The 24,365-nt window shown below is 38.7% G+C and overlaps 1 protein-coding gene across 2 annotated transcripts in view; it reads right to left on the bottom strand.

The window, feature by feature from the left end:
- Nucleotides 1-24,365, bottom strand: part of lrba (LPS-responsive vesicle trafficking, beach and anchor containing) — a 272,740-nt gene that overhangs the window by 119,826 nt on the left and 128,549 nt on the right. For both annotated transcript variants that reach the window (XM_084715125.1, XM_084715126.1), the window contains exon 36: nt 18,552-18,718. In XM_084715125.1, the coding sequence (XP_084571251.1) occupies nt 18,552-18,718 (167 nt within the window). The remainder of the gene's footprint in view (nt 1-18,551; nt 18,719-24,365) is intronic.

The following is a 24,365-nucleotide window of genomic DNA, read 5'->3' as shown; positions in this document are numbered from 1 at the left end:
CGAAGTTGTTGAATGTGATTAATTGTGAATAACTCGTCTATGAACATGATTTGGGCCTGAGTCATGCCTGAAAGATTTCAGCAATTGTGGTAGTTCAAAAGTGAAAAAAAAAAAACAACTTCCATGATCCCACGCCATTTCACAACATCATAAAACTACATCTATGATTATTGTTTTAATGTGAGAAACCCATTGCAGCAGAATTCACACACTGTGTGTTTAAAATAACAATAACATCATTTATTGCAATTATTTCTGGGACGACATGTCGTCCAACAAAAAGCAGATATAAGAGGCCGATATGAGAAGATGTTTGAGAAATTTAGAAAATGGCATAAACAGGAATGTAGAGCTTGCGTATTCAGAGAAGTGAATCCAGAGTGTGTGTGTGTGTGTGTGTGTGTGTGCAGAATGCAAGTTGGAAGGACTCAAGGGACGCCGGTCTGTGCAGGACCAGATTTCTCGCTGGTGACAAAGACCCTGCTCCATGTTTGCATGCGATAGTCTCTGAACGCAAATGGCCACTTCATCATCCTGCCTGCAATGGTATTCATCTATGAAAATAATTATCAAGGTTGTGCATGGCGCACGGCTCAGAATCAGGACGCACTCGTCTCTCATCTCACAGCGGAGGGGGGTATGTCCCACTCACACAATGCACATTAATCCATCAGGAGGGGAGCCATTGGCTGGAGTAATTAGTCACGGCATGAGGGGACCACCTCTGCCAGTCATATTCATCCAGCGCTCCATGAACAGGCGACAATGGAGGTCCTAATGATGGGGTGCTAGAAGAGGTGGACGCACGATGAAAGATACCTCGTCATCAATCCCCAATGAGCGTGCCGCCGTAACAAGAATGGAGATGTACAGAGCTATGCGACCCCCATACCACACAGCGAGCGTGTTTCCACAAAGATGATAAATTATTCAGAGCTCATCCATCCTCCTCGGGCATCCGTGGCAGGATTTACTGAAGCGCCATTCTTCAAAATAACAACAATTAAAATAACAAAGGGCCAGCGTTGAGCTTTGGCTCACGCCAACCACTTGTGTAATTAGTAATTAGTTCGGTCATAAAAGGTGTCTGGAAGGCCGGCTCGTTAAGACTCAAGTGACTGTTGTCTGATGATGAAAGTGAGGGAAAGACAATCTGACAGACAGAGTGTGTGCTCTTTCAAAATCTGAAAAAACTCAAGTATATATCACTGCAAGACTTACAGGAGCAAGTTTGAGTTTGTGTGTATTAAGGAGAATTTGTTGAGGCTTTAATGTAGACCACATTGGCTACTGATGAAACAGGGTCCAGGAGAGTTTTATGTGAGGTAGTAAATAGTAATTATCTTTTTTTCCCCCGCTTTTTTTTTTTTTAAACATTTCTGGATGCACTTCGGGACTCTGCAGCTGTAAATTTGAGAAAGTTTACCAACACAGAGGACAAATGTGGGGAGCTCAAGTTTCTCCTTTTATGTGGCCCTGATGCTCTTTCTCCCTAATCGGTTAACAAAACTGTTATGTCTTCAATTTAATAAACCCGACATGCTGCAGGAAGATACTTTACTGGTGGGCTCTTTAAGATTTCAATGGCGCCACTAAATATTCCATTTACATCAAAACAGAGCAGGCGTCCAAGTAGATCTGGCATGGTTAGGTGACACACAAAATAAATGGTTTAATTGTGAGGAGCGTTCAGTATGAGAGCTGGTTCACGATTAATGAAATGCTTATTTGGAGAGAACAGAGTTTAGAAAAGTGACGGCCAAGTGAACTACATTAACTACGTCCTCTATAATGACACAAGACGTACATTTGTTTACAAGAACGTGCTTTACTGAATATAAGGTCAATATAGTGATCGAACAAGAATGAACAATTAGGAATAAAAATATGTTTTTTATATTAAATTTGCTTTATATTTTAACACATTAAGGGATAATTTGGATTATGTGAAGTGGGACTGCATGAGGTACTTATTCATAGTCAGTGTATTACTCACTGTAGATGCCAGTTGTTACGCCCCCAGTTTGGAGAAGCAGCAGGAGCACCAGTGTAGGAAGTTAAGCAATGTGCTGCTGTGGACAGGGTCAGCAGCAAAACTGATTATTTTTTCATTGCTTAGCTTGTGTGTCGCTACCTCTCTCTGCTTCTCCAACCTGGAGGCGTGTCGACGGCCATCCACTGTAGGTAATGGACTGACCATGGATAAGTGCTTCATACAACCTCACTTCAAATAATTTGAACTATTCCTTTAATTTTTTCAGTGAGTTTCCATTTCATTTTCTTTCCTTTGTTGTTTTGATAAATACAGTTTCCTGCGGCACCGATCCAATTTCCCTAGAGGGGGTTACTAAGGTTTAATCTTATCCTAAATACCAATTTAGCATGAAAAAACCCTAAAATTAACAATCTCAACCCCCTTCCAAGTCACCTCTATGATTGTCATATATTATTTGGATTAGTGGGTTTTTAAGTAGTTTTGTATGAGGGCCACCACTGCTGATGATTATCAAATGACCAGTTTAAACATGTTAATAGATTCTCTCTGCAGGTCCTGAAAGTTTGATAGTGCTGCTGTTTCTACAGCACAATTGTTCATTTGCTGACAAGGACAAATGATTGCCATCAATCAAGATTCAATCAGACAGGATCGTCCAGAGACAGAGGTATCTTCTTTTTTTTCCCATCATTTTCAGTCCGAAAAAGTTTCTTTTGCTTTTAAACTGAAATTAGACACTGATACTAGAGCAGGAAAAGAATTAAATTTCCTTACGTACTATTTGATTTTATTTTTTTCATGGCTTATTTGATAGAGACAGACACAGTATACATAGACAAACTGAAAACAGCTATACGATGCAAGTATTATGGTGTTTATGGTGGCGGCTGGGTTACAACAACAGTCCCTAAAAGAGCTTTCATGAAAGTAAGAGATTAAGACAGTGAAGTAAGAAGAGGGTAAAATGAGTATGCAAGATATCCTAAGTATCATAGTGTGATTGGATTCGATGATTTGATTTCATTTCGCAATTTAAACATATTTTTTTGCACTTGTGGCTCAGACATCAAGTCTTGATTTGTAAATATCAACAGATCACTGGTTCTCTGCCCTAATTCTTCGTTAAAAACACAGTCTGTATGGTATCAGGTGTGATAAAACTGCCAGTAAGCTACGCTGTGTTGTCTTTGGATTGTTTTTTGTTCTTATGCGCCAGATGTTGCAAGTAGACAGAGGTTAAGTGGAAAGAAAAAAAAAAACACTCTTCTTTTTATTCCTACAGTTGAAATTGAAATTGAAAAAACTCATTCTGATCTTTTTTTGAGTTATTATTGAAATTGTGACACCCCTGATCATAACGCTAAATAAAAACTGATTATAGAAAGATACCATAAAGCATACAGTTGAAGACTGTACATTCAAAACTAGATACTAGTGCAAGTTTATTGCTGAATTATCCAGGATTTGGTTGCTTTTATATTATTTAAATTGAATTCAGCTTTTTGGGAAAGGCAGAATTACATTAGGGTCAACATTGAGAGGTAAAAAAACATTATCATTTTTACATGGGGTTATCTTTAAAGCATTTGATATTATGTAAATAATAACATGACCTTTATCATAGCAAGCAGGACATGTGGAGTGAATATGCTTTCATATATCACTACAAGCGACTGCACTTTGGCACAAACAGTCATTCATAACCTTTCTGCTAAATTAATTTGGGTACAGTCAATGAGAGCTGCATATGCAGAAGAGATTTCTCTCCTTGCTTATTTTATATTAATGCCAGTTCCTATTGGCAGCCCTCAAATTGCTCAAACATTGCTGCTATCCCCAAGATCATTTTGCTTTGATTTGCATAAACCATGTGTTTAGAAGAAACGGGGAGAGCAGGAATAGATTGAGGATTTGTCATGTTGAGGGGACTGGTTGCTCGAGCGCTGGCTCTTTGTCAAACGATGGCAGCGATGGCTTCGCTGGTATCTCCAGACTCAAATTAAAATGAAACAGGACCAAATACCTTCCCACTGAAATTGTTTGGCATGATTAAGTCTTGCCGGAGTGATTTTCTACATGTGCATTAATGCTTATCCTTCCCGCTCCAATGAGGTCTGCAGGAGACCATCTACATGTGTGTATGTTAATTCACCTCAGCTAATGTTGTTTACAAGATTTACCAGAGGTAACGTTAGGGTCACAGACTCGCCAACATTTTCATCTTATCCCCTTAAATGACAGTCCACATGTAATTTTGTCCGTCCTTATTATTAATCACAGGATCAAGTCATTTAATTTGTCCATTTTTTTAAATATGAATTTAAATCCCGTGTAATAAGTGATTCCACACTACAGATCTGTGATGAAAAATCAAGAGTATACATTTGATTAGAGAGGAAAAAATTTAAACCTAAATCTAATTTAAATAGCTTTAGGGCTGCAACTAATGAGTATTTTTATTATTGTTTGATCTGCAATTACTTTCACAATTAATCAATAAACTGTTTAGACTATAAAATAACAAAATCCCTACACTCGTCTTCATATTGTTTCTTTTGTCCAACGAACAGTCCAAAACCCAAAAACATTTACTATCATAAATGACAAAGAAGAGCAGGAAATCTTTACATTTAGGAAGCAGACACGTTTGACATTTTTAGGGCAGCAACTAATAATTATTTTTAATTTAGATGATTATGTTCTTGATTAATAATCTATTCATAATCGATTTATTGTTGCAGCTCAAGACATTTTTGCTTGAAAAGGGACTGAAACGATTAATCAATTATCAAAATAGTTGGAAATTATTATTTTTTCCTCTGACTTATCAATTAATTGATTAATTAACTTATTGTTGTGGCTTTTAATGGCGTACATATGAGCCAAGAAATTCACTCACACTGAAACAAAGACTCCATGCACATCTACATGCTTTGCTTTTATCACTCTTGTTGACTCCCTTTTCACTGAAATCTGCTGCTAACACACAAGAGTGCACACGCTCTCATTACCAAGACAAAATAAGCACCTACCACTCCTCCCAATTAACTCCAATTTATCCAAGAGCTTTCAAAGGGAGATCTGAAAAAGAGGAGGCAGTGATATTGCATCTCTGCAACATCACCGGCTTGTGAGGATCAAAGTACTCCCATGGGTGGGAGGCAAAAGGCTTCAGACTCCCCACAATGCAGTGCAGCCAAATGAAATAATGCAAATCGAGCCCTAATTACCAGCAGCTTAGTGTGCAGCTTCCAATTAGCAGCAATTACACTCAGTGTAAATTCACCAACAAAAAGCCAGACAATTACACACTAATTATATCAGATTTCATGGGAGGTAAAAGGGAAAGTGTTGTTTTTAGTGAGGTAGTAAATATTGACCAAAGAACAAAAGCTCCACTTGAATTGACTGTTTAATATAAAAACAGCATTGCAGTTTGCTTTATTAAAATGATCTAAGCATCAACTACATAATAAATAGTATATACAGAGTCCCCTGCTATCGCTGAAGTGGTACCATCTGTATTTTTGATGAAGAGTCACATTTTTCCTGTGATTTTGACAACATGCATTTAAGGCCATTTATCACCTCTACTGCGAGGTAATGAGGGCATCCACTGGACCGGAGTTGCATAATTCTGCCATTACTGGCCCATTGTAATAATCTTCTGACCTCTAGCTTTCAGAGCTGATCTTGAATGCTATGACAAATCTGAACACACATACGCACGTTTCCAACACACCCCAAAAGAAAAACACGGTGGGGAAGGAGCTCAAGGTCAGCTGAGATTAGGAATCTGAGGAGGGTTTTTTTGTTTGTTTGTTTGTTTAAGTTCACATTTTTGACATGAACATGGGACCATGTTTTACCTTACACCTCAAACGCCAAAACCAATAAAGGGTTTCATATAAAAACATTCATTCTGAAACATAGGCCTAATATTTTACACTTTTTATGAAGCAAAATGTTGTGAGTTTTATGATTTTGAAACCACACGAAATTGGTAAAAAAAAAAATTACACTAATCTTGCTCGTAAGTTAATGACTTTTCTGACACTTTGTTGAACAATAAACAAATCAGCACTGCTCCCTCTTCCTTGAACTCTGTGTACGAGTCTGTTGTGTTTCCTGCTTCACTGTGATGCAGGACTACAAGGCTCGACAATCTCATCTAGCAAAGCTGTCTGCTATTCATGAGCACCTCCTCCCCTCTCTCCATCATACGGCTGTGCCCATTATACAACACTTATAGCACTGTGTGTGTGTGTGTGTGTGTGTGTGTGTGTGTGTGTGTGTGTGTGTGTGTGTGTGTGTGTGTGTGTGTGTGTCAAGTGCAGCAATTCCACTGCAATGGTGATTGAGATGATCACATAAACAGAAGTCTGACTAACTATAATGGCCATGTAGTTATCTCTTCATTCAAGGAAATAACCTGGAATAAAAAACAAAAAGCATCACCCCTGATAAAAGTCTGTCTTGAATTTTAAAGACTGCATTTACTTCAGTGATTTATTAATGTTGTTCATATCAGAAGTTTTGTATTGTTTAATATTGCTTCACGCCCCATAAACATCTGACATTACACCGGACCTCAGAGGTGGAATTTGAGCTTGATGATACTGCTTTACACCGATTACAGTACAATAGATTGCTGCAATTGCATTTTGCATTTTGAAGCTTTTACGTGTCTTTAAAAAAAACAAAAAACAAAACAAAACGAGGTTGCTAACAAGGCTAAATTAGACTAGAGAGGTTATTGGGGGCATTAGTTCCTTTATGGCCTAACAATCGCTTTTTACTTCTGGCGACTGCAAAAATCGTAAAAGTGGAGTTCATATGTGAAGATTATCTTGCTGAACAAACCATATTATCATGCACTTTTGTTTGTCACAGAGCTTCTTTTCTGCAGTAAGTGCCCCGAGGTACTTTTGTTATGATTTGGCACTATACAAAATGAATGAAACTGAATTTAACTGAACTGAATTGACCGAATCGAAAATCCAATGTAAAAATCTCATTGATGCTAACTGTCGGGTTGACCAACAGAACTTCAAAAATTATTCAATACTTTATTGAATAATAAATATATTCGTGCAGCATTTTTTGTTTGTATAATTTTCTTTTGACTTTTCAGGGAAAATGCTTCTGCTTGCTTTCTTCCTTTAATAAAGTAAAAATAACCAGCGAAAGGCTTCTGCATAAATTGGCATGACTTGTCTTTGGAAAGGAATGTTTGAATTATGTATGCACAAATGCAAAAAGCAGTCAGTGGCAGCCCTCTTGTGGAATAAAGCAAAAAAAATACTAAAGTTTTTAACCATGCAATAGTCACAGATATCATCTCTGTCCAGCACTGTGTCAAGACATTTTATTATTGCAATATATCGTTACATCCCTAGTACTCAGTATTGGCCCATATGCAAAATTCAGGTATTTGAATCAGTAAGTCGAAAATTATATCGGAACATTTCTGTCAAAATCAGTTCTTAACATCATAAGGCTTACACACTGAACTCCCCTGGTCTTATCCTTTATGGTGGTGCTGAACTTGAACTCACACACAGGGATGGGGGTGTAAAGAATACAAGCTGAAGATCTATGAGTAAAGGACGATCCTCAGTCTTCCACTCTCTATAGCAGGGACATTGGTTTTTTTATGTGTCCTTTTTTTCCCAGCTTTGGTTGCACACGAAAGTGCTGGATTCTAAAGATAAAGGCGATTTTTTGGCAAATGGTGAAAGTAGCAAAATAAATGACCTGCTGGTCCCATGGTGTAATTACAGTGGCTGGAAGCATACCAATCTATCACGAGGAAGAGGGGGGGCTGACACGCTGCAAAGGGGTTAGTCAAAGGAGATAGCCTTTGACTAACTACTGGCCCCGGACAATCGATACTCTGCAGATATTGCATCCAGGGAGAAAGGAGAAGAAAAGCCCTAAAAACTTCCCAAATGGTTTTTCATTCAGATATTGATCAGCACCCTTTTATCATGACCTTGCTCCACCAAGGCCATATACTTTCTTAAGGGTATATGAAACTCATAAATCTGAGAGTTGCTACAGAGTCACACTGGGCTGTGAGCAGCGAGGCAGCGAGGCAGGGAGCTAGGATGGTGTAATTGGTCTTTCTGGGATGGCGGCCTTCTTTCATACTTCATAACAAGGATTCCATTACATTTCCGAGCTGCCAGGAAGAGGAAGAACAAAACTGATGGGGTAAAAACGAAGAAAAGGATCATGAGGATGTAAATGGGTTACGGTAAATTGGACAAACCGAAAACCTCTTGTCGATTTTTCACTTCCAGTTTCAGTGACACACTATAGCAACCCATCACTAGCCACATTTCAATCCAATCGTATCACAAGCTTTAAACGAATTTCAAGTAAACTGGCAAAAGAAAATGCAAATGAATGCTTGCTTCTGTCCACAAACATTATGCAATTATTGGGAGTTAAGCAGCAGGTGGCACTAAATCTCCAGTCAGAAAACCATTATACCATTGCAGAGGAAGAAGACGCAACAAGATAGGAATTAAAACCTCAAACAGTGAAAAACAATGTTGAAATGTTGCAATTTGTTTCATAAATAAATGTGAGAAGGGTTACATCAGATCTGTTTGCCGTGATCATGGATGTATTATAGAGTGGAAACAGCTGGTGAGTCGTGACAGTTAAATGTCGGCTACATCAGCACTTATACTGAAAGTGCATTAACTCTTTTTCAAAAAAGGCAAAAACCACCTTGAACAAGTGTTGAGACTTTTTTGTAAAACTGACAAAGTTCTGTTGAATTTGGCTTTTTCCATCAACCTTTGCTAACACAATACTTCAAAATGGACATAAAAATACAGTGACGGAAACACGGCCACTGTGCACAAATGCTGAGCGTTTCATAACTGCCCATGCTTTTACGGCAGAGGGTATTTTTGTGGAAAAATGTGGAAAAAGTTGATATTATCTGATAAAAAAGTCAACACAAATTAGATTACTAATTAGTGTGAGGTTGATTTTCAGTATATTTATTGTCATAACCAAAAAATCAATTATGATAGAGAGACTGCACAGATCAAGCTCACAGTAAAAAAAGATAAAGGTTGGCTAAAAATTTTGCCACTACTGAAAACTTCCCCTGACATAGGATCAATTTTCATATTAAGAACGACTTACAGAGAAAACCATGCATAAAAAGTTATTTATAAACCTTTTCGTTGACATGTAAATGACATGTAAGCAAAGTTTAGAATTAATGCAAGTGATTTCCCTGCTGTTTATGTCGGGGTATTGCAGTTTGGGATGCATATGTGCACAAGCCTGTGGTGAACTTTGCATCCTGTGACAGGAATTATATGTTTGCCTTCGTTTCTCAACCCACTATCTAGTTTTTAGAGTAATATCTGTCGTCTGGCTTTAATCTCCTCTACCATCACTGTGACCTCATCTGCCAATCGTCTGCTTCTTTTTTGGTCCATGGCTATTCCCGACTAAACCCTCATTTGTACTGCATTATATGAGGGGAAATCACTGATTAGAAAGCAGGTGCTATCAATTTTAAGTTCATTTGAGATTTATAGATCACAGATGCGTAAGAACCTGCGTAAGAAAGGTATTTTATGCTCAGTGTCTTTTAAGAATCGAACATAAGCACAAGATCAGAAATTTTCTTAAGACCAAGTTCAAGTACAAAGCTAAGAACAGTTTTATAACTGTGGGCCCATATCGACTGAAAAAAAGAACAAACTAGCTGAAGCCTTCACAACAACACATCAGGGGTCAATGCTTTGTATCCACTGAAAGATAACTAGCTGGTTAACTTCCACCCAGTTTAAAATCTATTCAGAAGATTATATTTGTAACATGACAGGTGGTATCAAAACCAAATCATTAAATGAAGAACCATTACCAAAATAATGATTAAAAATAGCAGTCTTAACTCAACCATTTGCCGTTTTGTTGTCATTTTAAATGATCCACTGAGTGTAATTTTTTGAGTCTCGGCCTCCACTGCAACACTTAACCACGCTAACATATGGACATCATCAGCTGTTAATATGTTCCGCCATGACACTTTGTTACTATTCCTTACAGCCCCAGCCACTGTACTGTATATACATTGGAGGTAAATGTTATCATTAAGGCTATATTCTAATTCATATCCATGAGCCAGACTGCACGGTAGGGCCCTCGTGGCACGTTATTTTATGTAACTGATGGAACGCAAGTCTGTCAAACTTGAACAGTCTCCCCAGAGATTTAAGGAACATCCTTTTTGTCCCCATGACAACTTTTCTGTCCCAGACACATGTCACGGCGCGTGATTAATGAGGTGGAGGGTTTCACGTTAAACCCGTTTAAGGACTTTAGTGTTGGAGATTCCTGCGTGATACAAAGAGTCTCGTTTACAGAGATGAACATAACTGAAGGCAGGCTCGCATTGCTCCGCGCAGTGTGTTTATGCCATATGTTTATGACTGTATCAAGGCAGATGGATGACCACAACTCGAGCCCCAGCTAATTGGTTTTGAAGTAGTCGAGATCTGGACTAAAGGAAACAACTGTCTCTGCCTGGGATGAGTCGGGAGCTGCGGACTGCTGCAGCTGCCGCTGCGCAGTACATCAGGTCATGTTTGTGTTTAGACTGCAAGTATTTATAAGCAAACCAAAAGCCATTATCAGTTACAAATGATCAGTTTAGTAATGGACCTTTTTGTAACGTAAAGAAGGGCTCATTTCAGATTATCTACTGTAGATGCACTTAAACAACGATGCTGACTTCTAAAATGGGGTCCATGAAAATTTTTTAGATTAATTTCAACTATATAGAGTGCTGCAGGAATGAATCCTAAAACCTTGAATTAAGTTAGCATTTTAATACTTCTGGGTCCGTTGTCTCAAAGTCAGTGGGCTTTTTGAATGGATTTTTCAATGTCAGGTGGCTAAATGAGACTACAGAAGATGGGACAGATATTAAACGTCATCATGGCGAATACTGGTCACTTAGTCGATTCGTTTATAGCCTAACATTAGCTTTTTATATCTGTTATTGTATTTATGTGTCAAATATCATAAAGTGGTGTTATTTTGTGGCAATTATCTTGCTGAACAAAATGTTTAAGTATTATAAACTCTTTTTGCCAAAGAGCTTTTTTGCAATAATCCAAAGGAAAAATCCCTTTGGCGGCTTTTTGTGAAGGAACCAGAGCGATGCTAACTTCTGGGCTGGCCTAAAAGAAATACTTCATCCCTACATCACGTTATTGTCTTGGTATTAAAAAAAATACAGATTAAATTTATTTCTTTTTTTCTAAACAGGCTTCATAGTTCAATGAATATAGAATGAAATGAAAATGAAAAACTGTCTTAGTAAGCATATCTGTGTATGTTCTGAAATGCATTTTAAATGAACCCTTTTCTCTTTATTTGCCTTTGATATATTTTCTTTAGGTACAGTGTTAATTACAGCTAACTGAACTGATGTCAGTTGCACTGAAATGATGGGTAATCCGTGCTGAGATGGTGCAAGATATTTGTAATGCATATCTAATATCATTCTGTTACATTCTTGTGCTATTTTTTCATTTAACTAAGACTATAGATGTGTAAAAAAAAAATGGACTAAAAGAACCCCAGCATATTCTCTATCCTGTAAGGGGGTCCTTGACTGAAAAAACTGAGATCCTCTGGATTATTATACAAATAATAATCAACAGAACCATTGCAGAGATGATTCCAAATGGAGAATGTGGTGCATAAATCAGCATCAGGGGAGATTGGGGACCCAGCTACAGTGTTTATTCTGTTCACAAATACAACAAAGGCAATCTGATGGTCAGATAAGTCGGCAGCTGCAGAGTTTTCCATCCAGCAAACAAGACACGCGCTCAACCTTTTACATACAGATTTGTGCAATCACTCATCGCTATGGTTTAGAATACACTGTAGCAAGGAAAGGATGTGGAGGAAAAAAACACGTCCCTGTCTTGTCTTTGTCTCCATCTCAACTTTTGATGCTTCAGTAACAAATATCTCTCTCTCATCCTCCGTTCTATCCATCTCACGCTCTCTCTGTCTGTCTTCCTGTCCCTCTCAAGTCGTGCATTTCCGAGAGTCAGTGTACTCTAAACAGTTATGTTCTTGTTTCCTATGGTTATAATCTCCACTGACGTGCTGGAGTCCCATTTCCTTTTTCAGCTCTGCGTGCACAGTACCACAGCAGCCGTAATGTACAGTGTGTCCATAAAGCACACACGCGAGGCAGCGCAGACACTGAGCAGACCTCGGCTTTAACACATGCATTACATTCAGTATTATGTATCATAATTGTGATTTAAGTCTGGAATGAAAGCATACAAGTAGAGATGAATCTGGCTGCCGCTGTTTCTCATGCAATCATTTATTTAAAGAAAATGCTATGCGAACATGAATGTCCTCACTGTAGTGAGCACAGCCCTGCTGTATGTTCAGAGCATAATTAATTGATTACTTGGAGGGGGGTTGATACAGTTGCAAACCAGAGGAGGAGGCTCAACGAGTAGGACAAAACTAACAAGGTCACTAACTACAGGACAATGAGCAGTAGAGCTGCAATTATATGGCTGATGACTTGATAAAAAAAAATGAATAAAACCCATTTACTCAATCAGCTTCCTAATGTGTGCTGAATATTTATTTCAACTGAGAGATTTCTGCATTTATGTCTTTGTGGTATTCTTAGTCATCTGAAGTGTGTGCAGCAAAGTTGAAAAAAAAAAGATGTCACATGTCTCAGTGCACCAATCACAATTTAGGAATATATAAATCTGATTATAGTTGTGGGGTTGTTTGCTTATGTCTGATGCCACTGTCAATCAAATCTGATCAAACCACATCAACAGTCTTGATTAAGACCATTAGCTGTGGTTTGAAGTCTTAAACTCTTCATAAATTAGACCTAGATTTGTTTGCTTTTTATTCCAAACTTTAACCCTGATTGTTATTTATTTAGTCAGGAATATTTAATTTTTATAGAGAAATACTTCTGATTTAAGCCTCGTTTTTCAGGGCTTTAACAACAAATTTTAAAATCCCCAACTCGTTTAAGTCATTAACAAGCAAACATGCCATGGTTCTAGGTTTTTAAGAGTGAGGATTTTGTGCTTCTTTATGTTTTATATCATCAGAAATGTAATATCTTTGGGCAATATACTGTCAGAGATAACACACATTTTGAAGATGCTGAGTTGGTCTAGAACATTGTTTCACTATTGGACATTTCACAGACTATACCATTAATCAATTTATCCTAAAAAATTCTGGAAATATCACTTGATTTAAAAAACAGTAGTTAGTTAGCAGCCTGAATGAAAAGCACAGGTTAGCAGTGGTTCATGACGGAGAGTAGATACATTCAGTTTATGCATCATATATATTACTCTGGAGAGCTGAAACAATGACTCGCTTAATCAAACAAATCAATCACAATTTTGAAAATGTATTAAATGTTTAAGTCATTGTGAAGAAAAAATGCCACCAAACTGTCACTATAGTTTTGAGGTTTTTAATGTGAGGATTTTCAGCCTTTCTCTGTTTTGTATCAATGTAAACTGAATGTTTTCAGGCTTTGGACTGTTGGTTGGATTCAACAAATCATGTAAGTTGCAGCTTTGTGGGAAGCACAAGTGAGTTCTTCTGCATGAAGAAGAGAAGAAGAGAGTAGGTACTGGAGAACTGATACAATACATGCCCTGTACTTAGTATATTTATGCATCACATACTATGCTGAAGATGAACAATGAACAGATAATTAATTTACAACACTTTTGAAAACTGATAATTGTGTCATTATCAAAAAATGCACCTCCTAAATGTGATTACATGCCGTTTTTCTATTTTTGATCACTGTTATTAATACTTTTGGACGGCTGGTAGGAAAAAACATGCAATTTAAAGATGTTGTAGTGAGCACCTTTCACCATTTTATAATATTTTAAAGAAAAGAAAGAAATCAATTAATTGCATTAATTGTGATTACCTTGAAATACTGTTTGTAGCCCTGATGAGCAAAAGAAAACAGTATAAATATTATACAGTTGTAGTAGTATTACAGTGGTTATGATGTTTATGCATTACATAAAAGGTTGTAGGGGTATTTTGGAAAGGAAATAATATTTCTTTTTATAAAAGTGATACAAAAAACTCAAATGCTATGAAAAAAGACGTCATTTCACACCACCTTCTGTATCATTAGTGGATAAGAAGAAAAAATGTTTTCTAACTGCGGATGTTCTGCTCCGGCTTCTTTCCTTCAATAGTGCGCCGGAGAAATGACATAGCACAAGATAAAATAGTAATGCTAATATCAATAGTTTGTCCATTACAGGTCAGCTAACTGTCCAGCGGAACAGTTACAAAGCTGTTCGTTTTCGATCTCACAAGGCCGATCAATACGGGGGCATACTGTTTCAATTTTGCCGGCATTGATTTTCTCTATAACACTCCAACCCTAAAGCATTCGTCTTTCTGAAGGAAGGATGATTTGATTTACTGAAGAAAAATTGGAGTGCACATCACAAAGATTTTTTGCCGGGCGGGAGTGTGACATGCCAAAAGATGGATGTCCCTTGGCTGGGAAGCCTCTAGCCTAAGGGCGTCCATTAGAGCAGTGGTGCTGCAGAAAATGAGCTGCTCATATGAGGGAGGAGGAGCAGAGGGAGAGGAGTCGCTGCTTGAGGTGTGGTGTTTTGGGGGGACTAGCTGTAGGTGAGGATTGTTGGGATAAAACAGGAATAAAAAGGATGCTGATGCAGCTTTAAAAAGGAGAGAGTAAGTCAGGGAGTGCCAACTAAACCTCTGCATCTTCAATAATGTTTCCATTTGCCTCAAACAGCCAGGCTACATCCGACTGTCAACAACAACTCTGGATAAAAAACTGTGCACACTGCTTCATCACGCTTCAACCTTTTCTCAGCTGCCACCACCTTCCTTTTACTTCCCCCGCTTCCTGCATCCAGAGTGAATTTCCATGGTACATTAGTCAGCCTATTAGAATGCAATAAAGAGAAGGTATGAGAGGAGAAAAAAAAGAGCAGAGGAGCGCGTGTCCCCGGAGACGGTGAGTTGGCGTTCTCCATCATCTGCCCTCATCTCCCCTCTCTGTCCGTCGACTTTGTCTAGGTGTCATATACATGAAGGATGATTCCTGACCCAAATAAACACTGCAGCAGTCTGGATGCTCAGTGGACCCGAGCTCAAAGACAAGAAAAAATATAAAACTGAAAAGATGTCGAGTGAAAAAAAATGACATCTGCCAGTTGTTTCATTTGTGGCTATCTTGCTAGCTGTTCATTTACTTTTTTCCTCTTTTAAAAAGACAGCAGGTTGGCATGTTGTACACCTGAGTCTCAAGGCGCTGGGACAGAAATGTATGGATGAACAGGTAGTCGACCTATCTGTCTGGCTGTGGATCCGTCTTTGTCTTGACACTAGATGACAGACAAGGGCACAGAAACGATAGATACCACCTCTGTCTGGTGGAGGGAATCCTCCCCGGACGCCCGGTGATGCAACTGAAGCAGATAGCGAAACAAGAAAGAGTAAAAGGACGAGGAGTGAAAAAAACGAGAGAAGAAATTGTGTGTTGCGACGAAGAGAAAGACTCACAGATGAAGCAGGCGAATGGAAAAGGGAAAATCACCTAACACCTCTTTTCTCCAGAGGCCAGGGCCGCTGTAAGCTGGATATTAAGACACAAATTGCATTCAGGCGGGTCACACTGTGTCAGAAGATATTAGATGCCTGCCGTGAGGAAACAACAATTCCCATCAGCTTGTGAGAAAATAATATTTTCATTTTCAGACTCTTTATTGAATGGAAACTTTGGGGAATACAGGTTTTATGGCGTGTGAGCAGCCGAGCTTGGATTTTACACCCAAGCAACAAAAGGTCGTAATCATAGCCGCGTATTGTCTTTGTGTTCCTGGATTTCATTTTCACAGCTGGAAAAAGGTTGCAGGTTTCATTGTGTGTATCCGTCCGTCCCCTCCCGTCCCTGTTTACAGGCAGCACACGTTGCTGCCTGTAAATAATTAGACAAAGAGCATCTCTTATACCAGAGGGCGCCTGCAGGTATTCAGGTGTGCTGTGACTTTTTTTTTTCTGCGTCCACCTTTTTCTTTTCTTTTTCTGTGGCGTGCAGCACCAGATGTTTCTCCTATGCCCGCATACCACGGGCTCCGGTGCGAAGCTGCACCACCTGACCTTCACAGTAATTGACCAAAAATATTGATGTAATGGCACAGGACTGATTGTGATTTATTAAAAGAGCACTGCACTCCAAGGCCCAGTGCCAATGGCTCCCTGCTCCCATCGGCAGCCATTAGGAAAACCATCAATAGCGCAACAGCATAAAGGGCCGGTAATGGGGGACTTTTCTGGCCAGGGCTCGCAGAACACAATCTCCATAGTAAATAGCAGAGCCTTGTGTGAGTACACATGGAGAGAAAGAGAAAGAAAGGGAGGGAGATGGGATCAAGGAAAGAAAAATATGACAAATTATACTGTACACTGCATCCTGATATGAGAAAAAAAGAAAAGGGAAACAAAGGCAGCCAGAGATAGACTCCTGATCCAACAGCAAACTAACCCTCGCCAGACGAGTCTCTGGAGAGTTGCTTCAGCCTAACAAGCGTGAGCCAGCGGCCGTCTCTCCGGCTCACCATTACACACTACCTGCACAAACAGCCATCATTAGGGAATAGCTGCATTGGATTCTGCTGCCTATTTGGCGAAACAAACACAGAGGATAGGGTTCCCTCTGTTCTTAATGGGAGCCGAGCTGTTTAAATGGCTTTCATCTCTCTCCTGAGTCAATGCATCATTCAACCCACAGCTGACATTTTCACCTTTGCAAATCTAATTTAATCAAAGTCATGAGTATTGGGGGGATGAGAAAAGATTATGATGAGATTAAAACCATTACAGTGGTTGGAATAATTCGAGGCTGGGAAAATGACATGCTATGAACACGGTTCATAAAAAAAAAACAAAACAGGTGCATCCTCTTCATTAAAGGCTTTTCTATATATTGCTTCACTTCAGTAACGCTGTCACTTACTGCCCAAAATATCCTCATGTGAGGAACAAAACATAATTGTGATCAAATGTAGAATTAAAGGATTATTTGTCATTTTTACATTTACAAAAAAATATATGCAAAATCTGCCACGTAGAAAGAACTGTATTAAATATGTACATAATGTAAAATGCATTATGTGTACATATGTGAGAAGCCATGTGACTGAGCTCAGAAAACCATAACAGCAAGTAATATTCACTTCAACTACACTTCAACTACATTTTCTTTTAGTCTCAGTCCTGTGACAAATATCCTTCTTAGTTTTTAATCACATTTAGTCAACCTTAAACTGTTTTTTTTTTTTTTGACTCAACTTGTAGTTGACTAAAACTTTGGACATTTAAGTTATTATTTTAGTCTAGTTATAATCATTGAAAACTGTTGACATTTTACTCCTCTTCAGTTAGCAAATTATATCAAACATGTCAATCGATCGAGCCTAGCCAGATTTTATCTCATTAGTATCTGAAGAAAAACACAGGTTGAGTTGGCTTAATATAGCTTAAAAAAACAACCTAACATTTCATTATTCCACCTCAATTTCTTTGTGGTGAGCCTTAATGCGTCTCTTCAGATTTGTGGTATCTTAACAGCTACTTTATGGCCACACTGCTTCCGCTCTTATAAAGCAATGCATTCTGTTTTTTGTGTTTTTTAAATCTAAGCCTCACTGTAATGTAAATGGGCTGAATACCACTGTGTTTCTTTTGCCCAAGCTGTTGTCACTGTTAACTTTAACTTGCTTTCTCTAAAATACTTCTGTTACGGCGCACTCACTCATGCAGCACAGGAAAATAAAGTACTGCAAAGATAGAATTCAATACATCTTTTTTTTCTTCTTTTCCACATAAAAATGGAAGTACATTTAATTTATTTTGTTATTTTGTTACTGACTCAGGTTGTGAGGCCTGTTGGATTATCAGCTGTGATGACATATATTGTGTGTTTGTGTTTAGTAGGATTTTTAGGTCTGATTTAGGTTTGTTTAATGTGGTCCTGGTGTCGTGTTTGTATGTGATTGTTTTGTTTGTCCTTTGGTGAGTTGTGTCATGCTCTTGTTCTTAAATAAATTTACTTTTTTTTTTTTAAATGCTGCATTGAAAAAAAAAACAACAACCAAAATAACAGTCTATTTCAGTACTGTTTTCGTCAGTGAAAATAAAGAGGAGATTTTGGTTTTTATTCTTTAAACTACAATATAATCTTTTTTCATCAACAATATTACATGTTGTTATCACAGTGATTAATGATGCTGGTGCTGTTTTGTCACAGCTTTGTCTTGGGAAAAAAAGTTTGTTCACAAACATATTTCATCATCGTTCTCATTTAAATTCTAAAATATTTCACAAGCTAAAGTCAAATGAGCATCTCATTTGCATGTAAAACTTCTAAAATGGTTGGTGAGGTGTGTTTTAGTCTTGTTTTGAGACACAGGTTTTGTTTTACCTTATGGCAGAGCTTCCCCAGGCTCCATGCTTGTCAGTCAGGATGTTGACGATCTTCTGGATGAGCTGCGTGGCTGTCACATGGTCGCGGTACTTGGCTGCTCGGATCAGGTGGTCACACATTTTCTCCTCATCTCGCTTCTCAGCGGCGTACTGGGCGCAGTTAGACTGGGAAGGAAAGAGGAAAAACCCATTGCACATTCTGCAAGTGAAGGCGACACAAGTGTGTACATTGCAAACACATGCACAAATGTGCCAAGAGAACGGACTTTACAGAATATAAATCATAAAATGTGTTTGTATCTTGAAACTAACATATAGAAAAGCAGATCTATAGGAAGGGACAATACAGACACAAGCACAACAGTGTTTTCACGTACAGAAACTCTACTCTGGGTAGAACCAAATGAAAAGCATGGGGTCATTTCTGTCCTCATGTCATGTTGATTAATAACAGTGGACACGTATTTACTAATGCCCCCCGGCGCACCAAATCACACAATACCCACAATGCACAGGGAGGACATTTTTCTCTGTCGGAATTTGTTATCAGAATGGGCCTTTGAACTCTGCAGCGATGGTAAAAGTAAAACACCTCCTGAAAATAACAGCCATAATTTGAAACAGTGTTTTGATTTCCAATCTCTGTTTCAGAATCAATTTCAATTGCGAACTCACAGCTTACTTTAAAGAGTTGTTTCAAAGTTAAAATCTTATTGAAGGTGAAAATAAGGAATGGGGGGAGAAAAAAAAACACGTGCTATGTTTAGTACAGAGAGCTACACAGATCCATCAGCCTTGCAATGGTGCATTTATATTTTCCTCTGCAAGGACAGCAGCTAAAGCAAATGGCTGTGGTATTAAGAACAAAAGCTCATTCAATTATTAATGCTGCCTCGGTTGTATATGACTCTCTTTATCAAATTAACCTTAAACTAACCCATTGGTACACCAGTCATACAGTAAGTATTAACTCAGATGCACAGCTGAACAAATGCAACCTGCTTTTCCAAAGTTACCAGTAAAGCGCTTCATAATGGGTCCTCCTCTTCAATTTGAACGACAACATTTCATATCTGACAGAAAATCCATAGGTATAAATCACATTAGAGGGGCTTTTTTGCTGGCCTCTAGGCTTTAATTATCAATCTGTGTCTCTTTGTGTGGCATTAAAGTGGGCCTTGACCTTCCAGCACAATGACCTGGGAAACAGCAAAATAAAGGGAGTACGGAAAAGGAATTTCTGAGTGAGTGTTTCAAATTCTCAGCCACAGAATGCTTTGCTTTGCTGTGTGTGTGTTGCATGTCCATTAATCTTGATCAGTGGCACTGAAGGCTAGCAGAGATTGGAACAAGCAAATAGCTGGACCAAAGGAAGGGACTGAGAGTATGGTGTTCAAAGTGATACAACTCAAATTATTGCATAAGACAATGTGTTATACTTTAAAGGTAGATTGTGTAAGATTTATGGGGATTTATTGGCAGAATATGGCAGAAATGTAATATAATATTCAAATTTCACAGCCACCATAGGTTCTCTCACATGCTTGAGACAAGGTGTTTGCAATATGCAAGCTCAATGCCAGAAGTTGCATTCAGTGAATATCTTTCATCACTGGCTTTTTTTTTTTTAACAATAATGGAAAAATCTAAAGGCCTGTCATTTTGGCATATTAAAATATTGAGGGCATTTCTACCATAGACAGTGGTTGTGTCAGTAGCAAGGGGTAAGCCGCATAAAAGACAGAAAGGAAAATCTTTCGCCAAATTATTGAGAAATAGCCTCATATATCTCAAGTAAAAAGTTTTTTAATCCACGAAGGGAGGTGAGCTTGCAGAGTGCAAACATCTCACTTCACCCTCCACTTCCAAGTGTGTAAACGTGAAACTCCACATATTATCTTAAGAGTCGTATCTAGAGCCAGAGTTTGGTTTGTCCAATCTGGGCCACTGCAGAATCATGGCAGTGCAATTCTGAGGCAATGAAAGCACAACTATTCTTATTTTCAAGTGATTTTACATGAATGAAAACATACTTATGAGTATTATATTCCATTTCTGCCACATAAATCACCATTAATCTTACACACTGGACCAATAAATAGGTTATGTCTCATTAGCATTAAATAATGACAATTAAAATGACACGTAATAATAAATGACAGAATTTTTACAACCCTGTCCATCAACATTTCTGCCAACTGCTAGATGCCACTAAAACCTACATACTGATCCTTTAAACAACAATATGTTAATCTGGAACAACAGAGAAACACTTTCCAAAACATTTTTTACATGATTACAGAAATTATCCATTCTAGCAAAAAAAAAAAAAAAATGCTCATGTGGATTTCCGTCCATCTTTTTAAAGTGATGTAAGTAGCACACCTATAAAAAGTCAATTTCCATCTGCCTCTGTCTGAGACACAGCAAAGTCTGCAGTACTAATCAACAGTGCTGGGTTCAAACTCATAACCATAAACAAACACTTCATCACCTGTGTGTTGAGCCTGCCCAAACACCCAAACCCTCCATGCTGTAATGGGCTTTCCTCATATCTGAAGCCAAAGTCGACTGCAGCAGAAAAGGCCAAAAACACAGTCTCACCCCTAAAATAACAACCAAAAAAGCTGAACACATAAGTAGAGCCATTAAAACCCAAAGTTGGGTTTGCTTGTAAGTGGAAAAGACAAGTCACTGTTAATTCCGGGGGTCATTCCGTTGATGTGAAGTCAGAGAACATGCCGGGGTATTATGAAGGACTTATTATGTTATGTTATTATGAGGGTTAAAGCGAATAACTAAATCTCCCAGCTGGCAGTGTCCTCTATTCACTTCTATCCATGTCCACAAACAGAATAAAGGGCAGAAACTAAATAGGAGCATTTGGGGTATTTTAAAACAAACTGCTCTTTCTTTTCTTTCAAGGAATGTTTAAGAAAGCATCAGAAGTAAATTAAAAGTATCTGTTCCCATTTGCAATTAGAAACATGCCTCTTTTGGAGTGACTGCAGCAGGCTGTGTGCATATTTTGACAAGAAAACAACAATAAATAAGACATGCCCAGAGACAAGCGCTTCCATTCACTGAGTTAAAAGAGAGCAGCTGAAGAAAAGGAATAGCAGACTATGGCTCTGTTAGCTTCCTACCCAGACAGCCACCAGGGCACAACTTGCTGGCAGTGAGACCGTTATGACTTGCGACACTGTAATCATGGGCAGCACCTTCCATTACATGGCCTGGCTGACAGGGTCGGGCCAGCGCGAGAGCCTGCTCTGCCGGAGGAGACAGCTTGGTGAAGACGAAATGATAATGGCTGGCATTAATCGAGTCAATTACACTGAGTCGTGTCTCCCACAATTCATCAACAGTTCAAATAAATAACTATGGATGTGTGTTGGGAGTTTTGGGGAGGAAATGGGCTGCTAAGGAAGTGGCTTGGGAGTGGAAAGAACATAATCATCTCTAAAATCACATAATGGCAGAAAATGGTACATACAGAAAAAAAAGCTTTGAAACACATTTTAACTGGAAGACTGCACTCAGTAAAGTGCAGATCTCTGACAGGCAACCCGAAAAGAACATTTGAATCCAACTTCTTTGTAAATCAACAACATTTTGATCAGTAACAGTTATTTAATTACATATTTTTGTTAGTAACTAGTAACCAAATTTGAAAAAATCCCTCCAAGCATTCCTGAGTTTTTGCATTCATGAGACTGGGATGGATGTGAATTTCCAGTAAAACTTGAAGACCAAAATCTAATCAGTTCAGTCTTGATTCTAAGTGGACATTTGTGCCAAGTTTGAAGACATTCCCTCGAGGTGTTCTTGAAATGTCGCATTGACAAGAATGGGACCAGTGTCGTGGAAGTTCACACTTCACAAGAGCAAACTCAAAGCTCAGTTCAGAGTTTAAAATGATCCAGTCCATGTCCAAAGTCCACAATTAAGAATTCTGACCTAAGGTCACAGTCCTAGAAATGAACTAGTTCATGTTAATTCATTCAGATTATTAAAATATTTTATTTTAAATAGAACTAGACACTATAACATAACACAACAAAGTCAGACTAAATGATGCACAATAGTCATGTCTTTTGTATTCATATCTTACATTGGATTTGTGTTTGTATCCGTGGTGTCCTGTACTATTTTGTTCTGGTATTGTTTGGATTGTTTGAAGATGGTGCACAGGAGGACACTGCATTATAGACACAGTTACCCTTATTACAATAGAAAAATTCAATATCCATATCCATAAATGTACATTTACAGGTATGAGACCATACTTTGTCATGGCCAGGATAACTTACATCCATAGTTATTAACCTTATTTGTTATTAAATTAACAATTTACCACAATTTGAGAATGTTTTACACTATAACAGACAGCAAGGCTAAGAACCAACATACTGTTGAAATTTCCAACTCAGAAATTCTGACTTTCCAGTTAAAAATGAACGCACCATGCATGCGAACTGCAAGGACATGAAAAGAGAGACGAGACACAGGAGAGGAGTCAGTTGAACATAACCCAGATCTAGCTGTCTGGAGTCTGTTACAGTAAGAAACAGTCTCCAAAGTGGTTGCAAACCAAGTTTATACATCACACTGACTGTTTTTAATCAGCCGACAATGCGAACGGCATCATCTCTCTCAGGAGTGAATGATGCTCACATTCCAAGTAGACATTTGTGCCAAGTGTGAAGACATTCACTCAAGGCTTTCTTGAGATATCACGTTCACAAGAATGGGACGGACATGAGGTCACAATGACCTTGACCTTTGACCACCACCATCTAATCAGTGCATCCTTGAGTCCAATTGGACATTTGTGCAGAGTGTGAAAGTGAAAGTGTTTTTCAAGGATCTTCAGCAATTGTGAATCACAGATGTCTTTCAACAAACAGTCATGAATGTGCACAAAATATTAGGCTGTTAGATCAAGTAGTACACAAGATCAGCTGTGGACCAGTTCCAGCCCCACTGATCATGCACACATGCACGCGCAGGCACGCACGTGTGTGCACACACACACACACACACACACACACACACACACACACACGCAAGCTTACACCTGGCAGAGATAATAACATTAATGAACCTCTTTTCCAACCAGAGAATAAACCACAAATCAGCTATTAGTTGCTAAAAGCTGTTGTTGTGGTTATCACTGCTCGTGTTTTGGCAAACTGATTCTACAAATAATAAGCAGGGGAAATGAGGAGATGAGTTTCACAGTGGTTGGTGTTGTAACAATGTCAGCCTTATCTAAATGCTGTAGTTGTTGTCAGATGATGCCTTGGCTCCCCTCCTCCTCTCCCTTGCTGGGTTGAGAGGGTTAACCAGCATAATAGGCTGCAGAATGGAGGCTCATTACAAGATATCAGCCCTATGTTTATCAATTAGAGTGACAGAGAAAGGTCTAGTGGTGGTGCCGCTGTGCCACAGCAGCCTTCAACACACCCGAATGACAAACCCAGGGGTCTCAAGGTTCTGTCGGAGAACAGGAGGAAGAAACAAAACCAGAAGAGATGTTATTAAAGCGCTTGATTTGCAATGTCTTGACATTGGTGGCACATCAGGGCTACACACACTCTCCAAGGCTGGGCTATCGCTCTGTGAGAATCTCCAATTTCTCACATCCGTCGACAAGCACTCCCACAGGGTTTCATTTACAAACGGGCAGAGAGAAACTGTCCAGAGGAAGGCGAGACATCAGGCTTGTCCTTGTCTGGTATCAGAGAATGCAAATACACTACAAATAAATTCCTCCTGGAACACAATGGAGGTCTGGGGAGACAAGAGG

This window comes from Lutjanus erythropterus, chromosome 3 (assembly GCF_056507025.1).
Source record: "Lutjanus erythropterus isolate fLutEry1 chromosome 3, fLutEry1.hap2, whole genome shotgun sequence".
In the NCBI taxonomy this organism is placed as follows: Eukaryota; Metazoa; Chordata; class Actinopteri; order Lutjaniformes; family Lutjanidae; genus Lutjanus; species Lutjanus erythropterus.
This window is presented reverse-complemented; position numbering and strand designations above follow the sequence as displayed.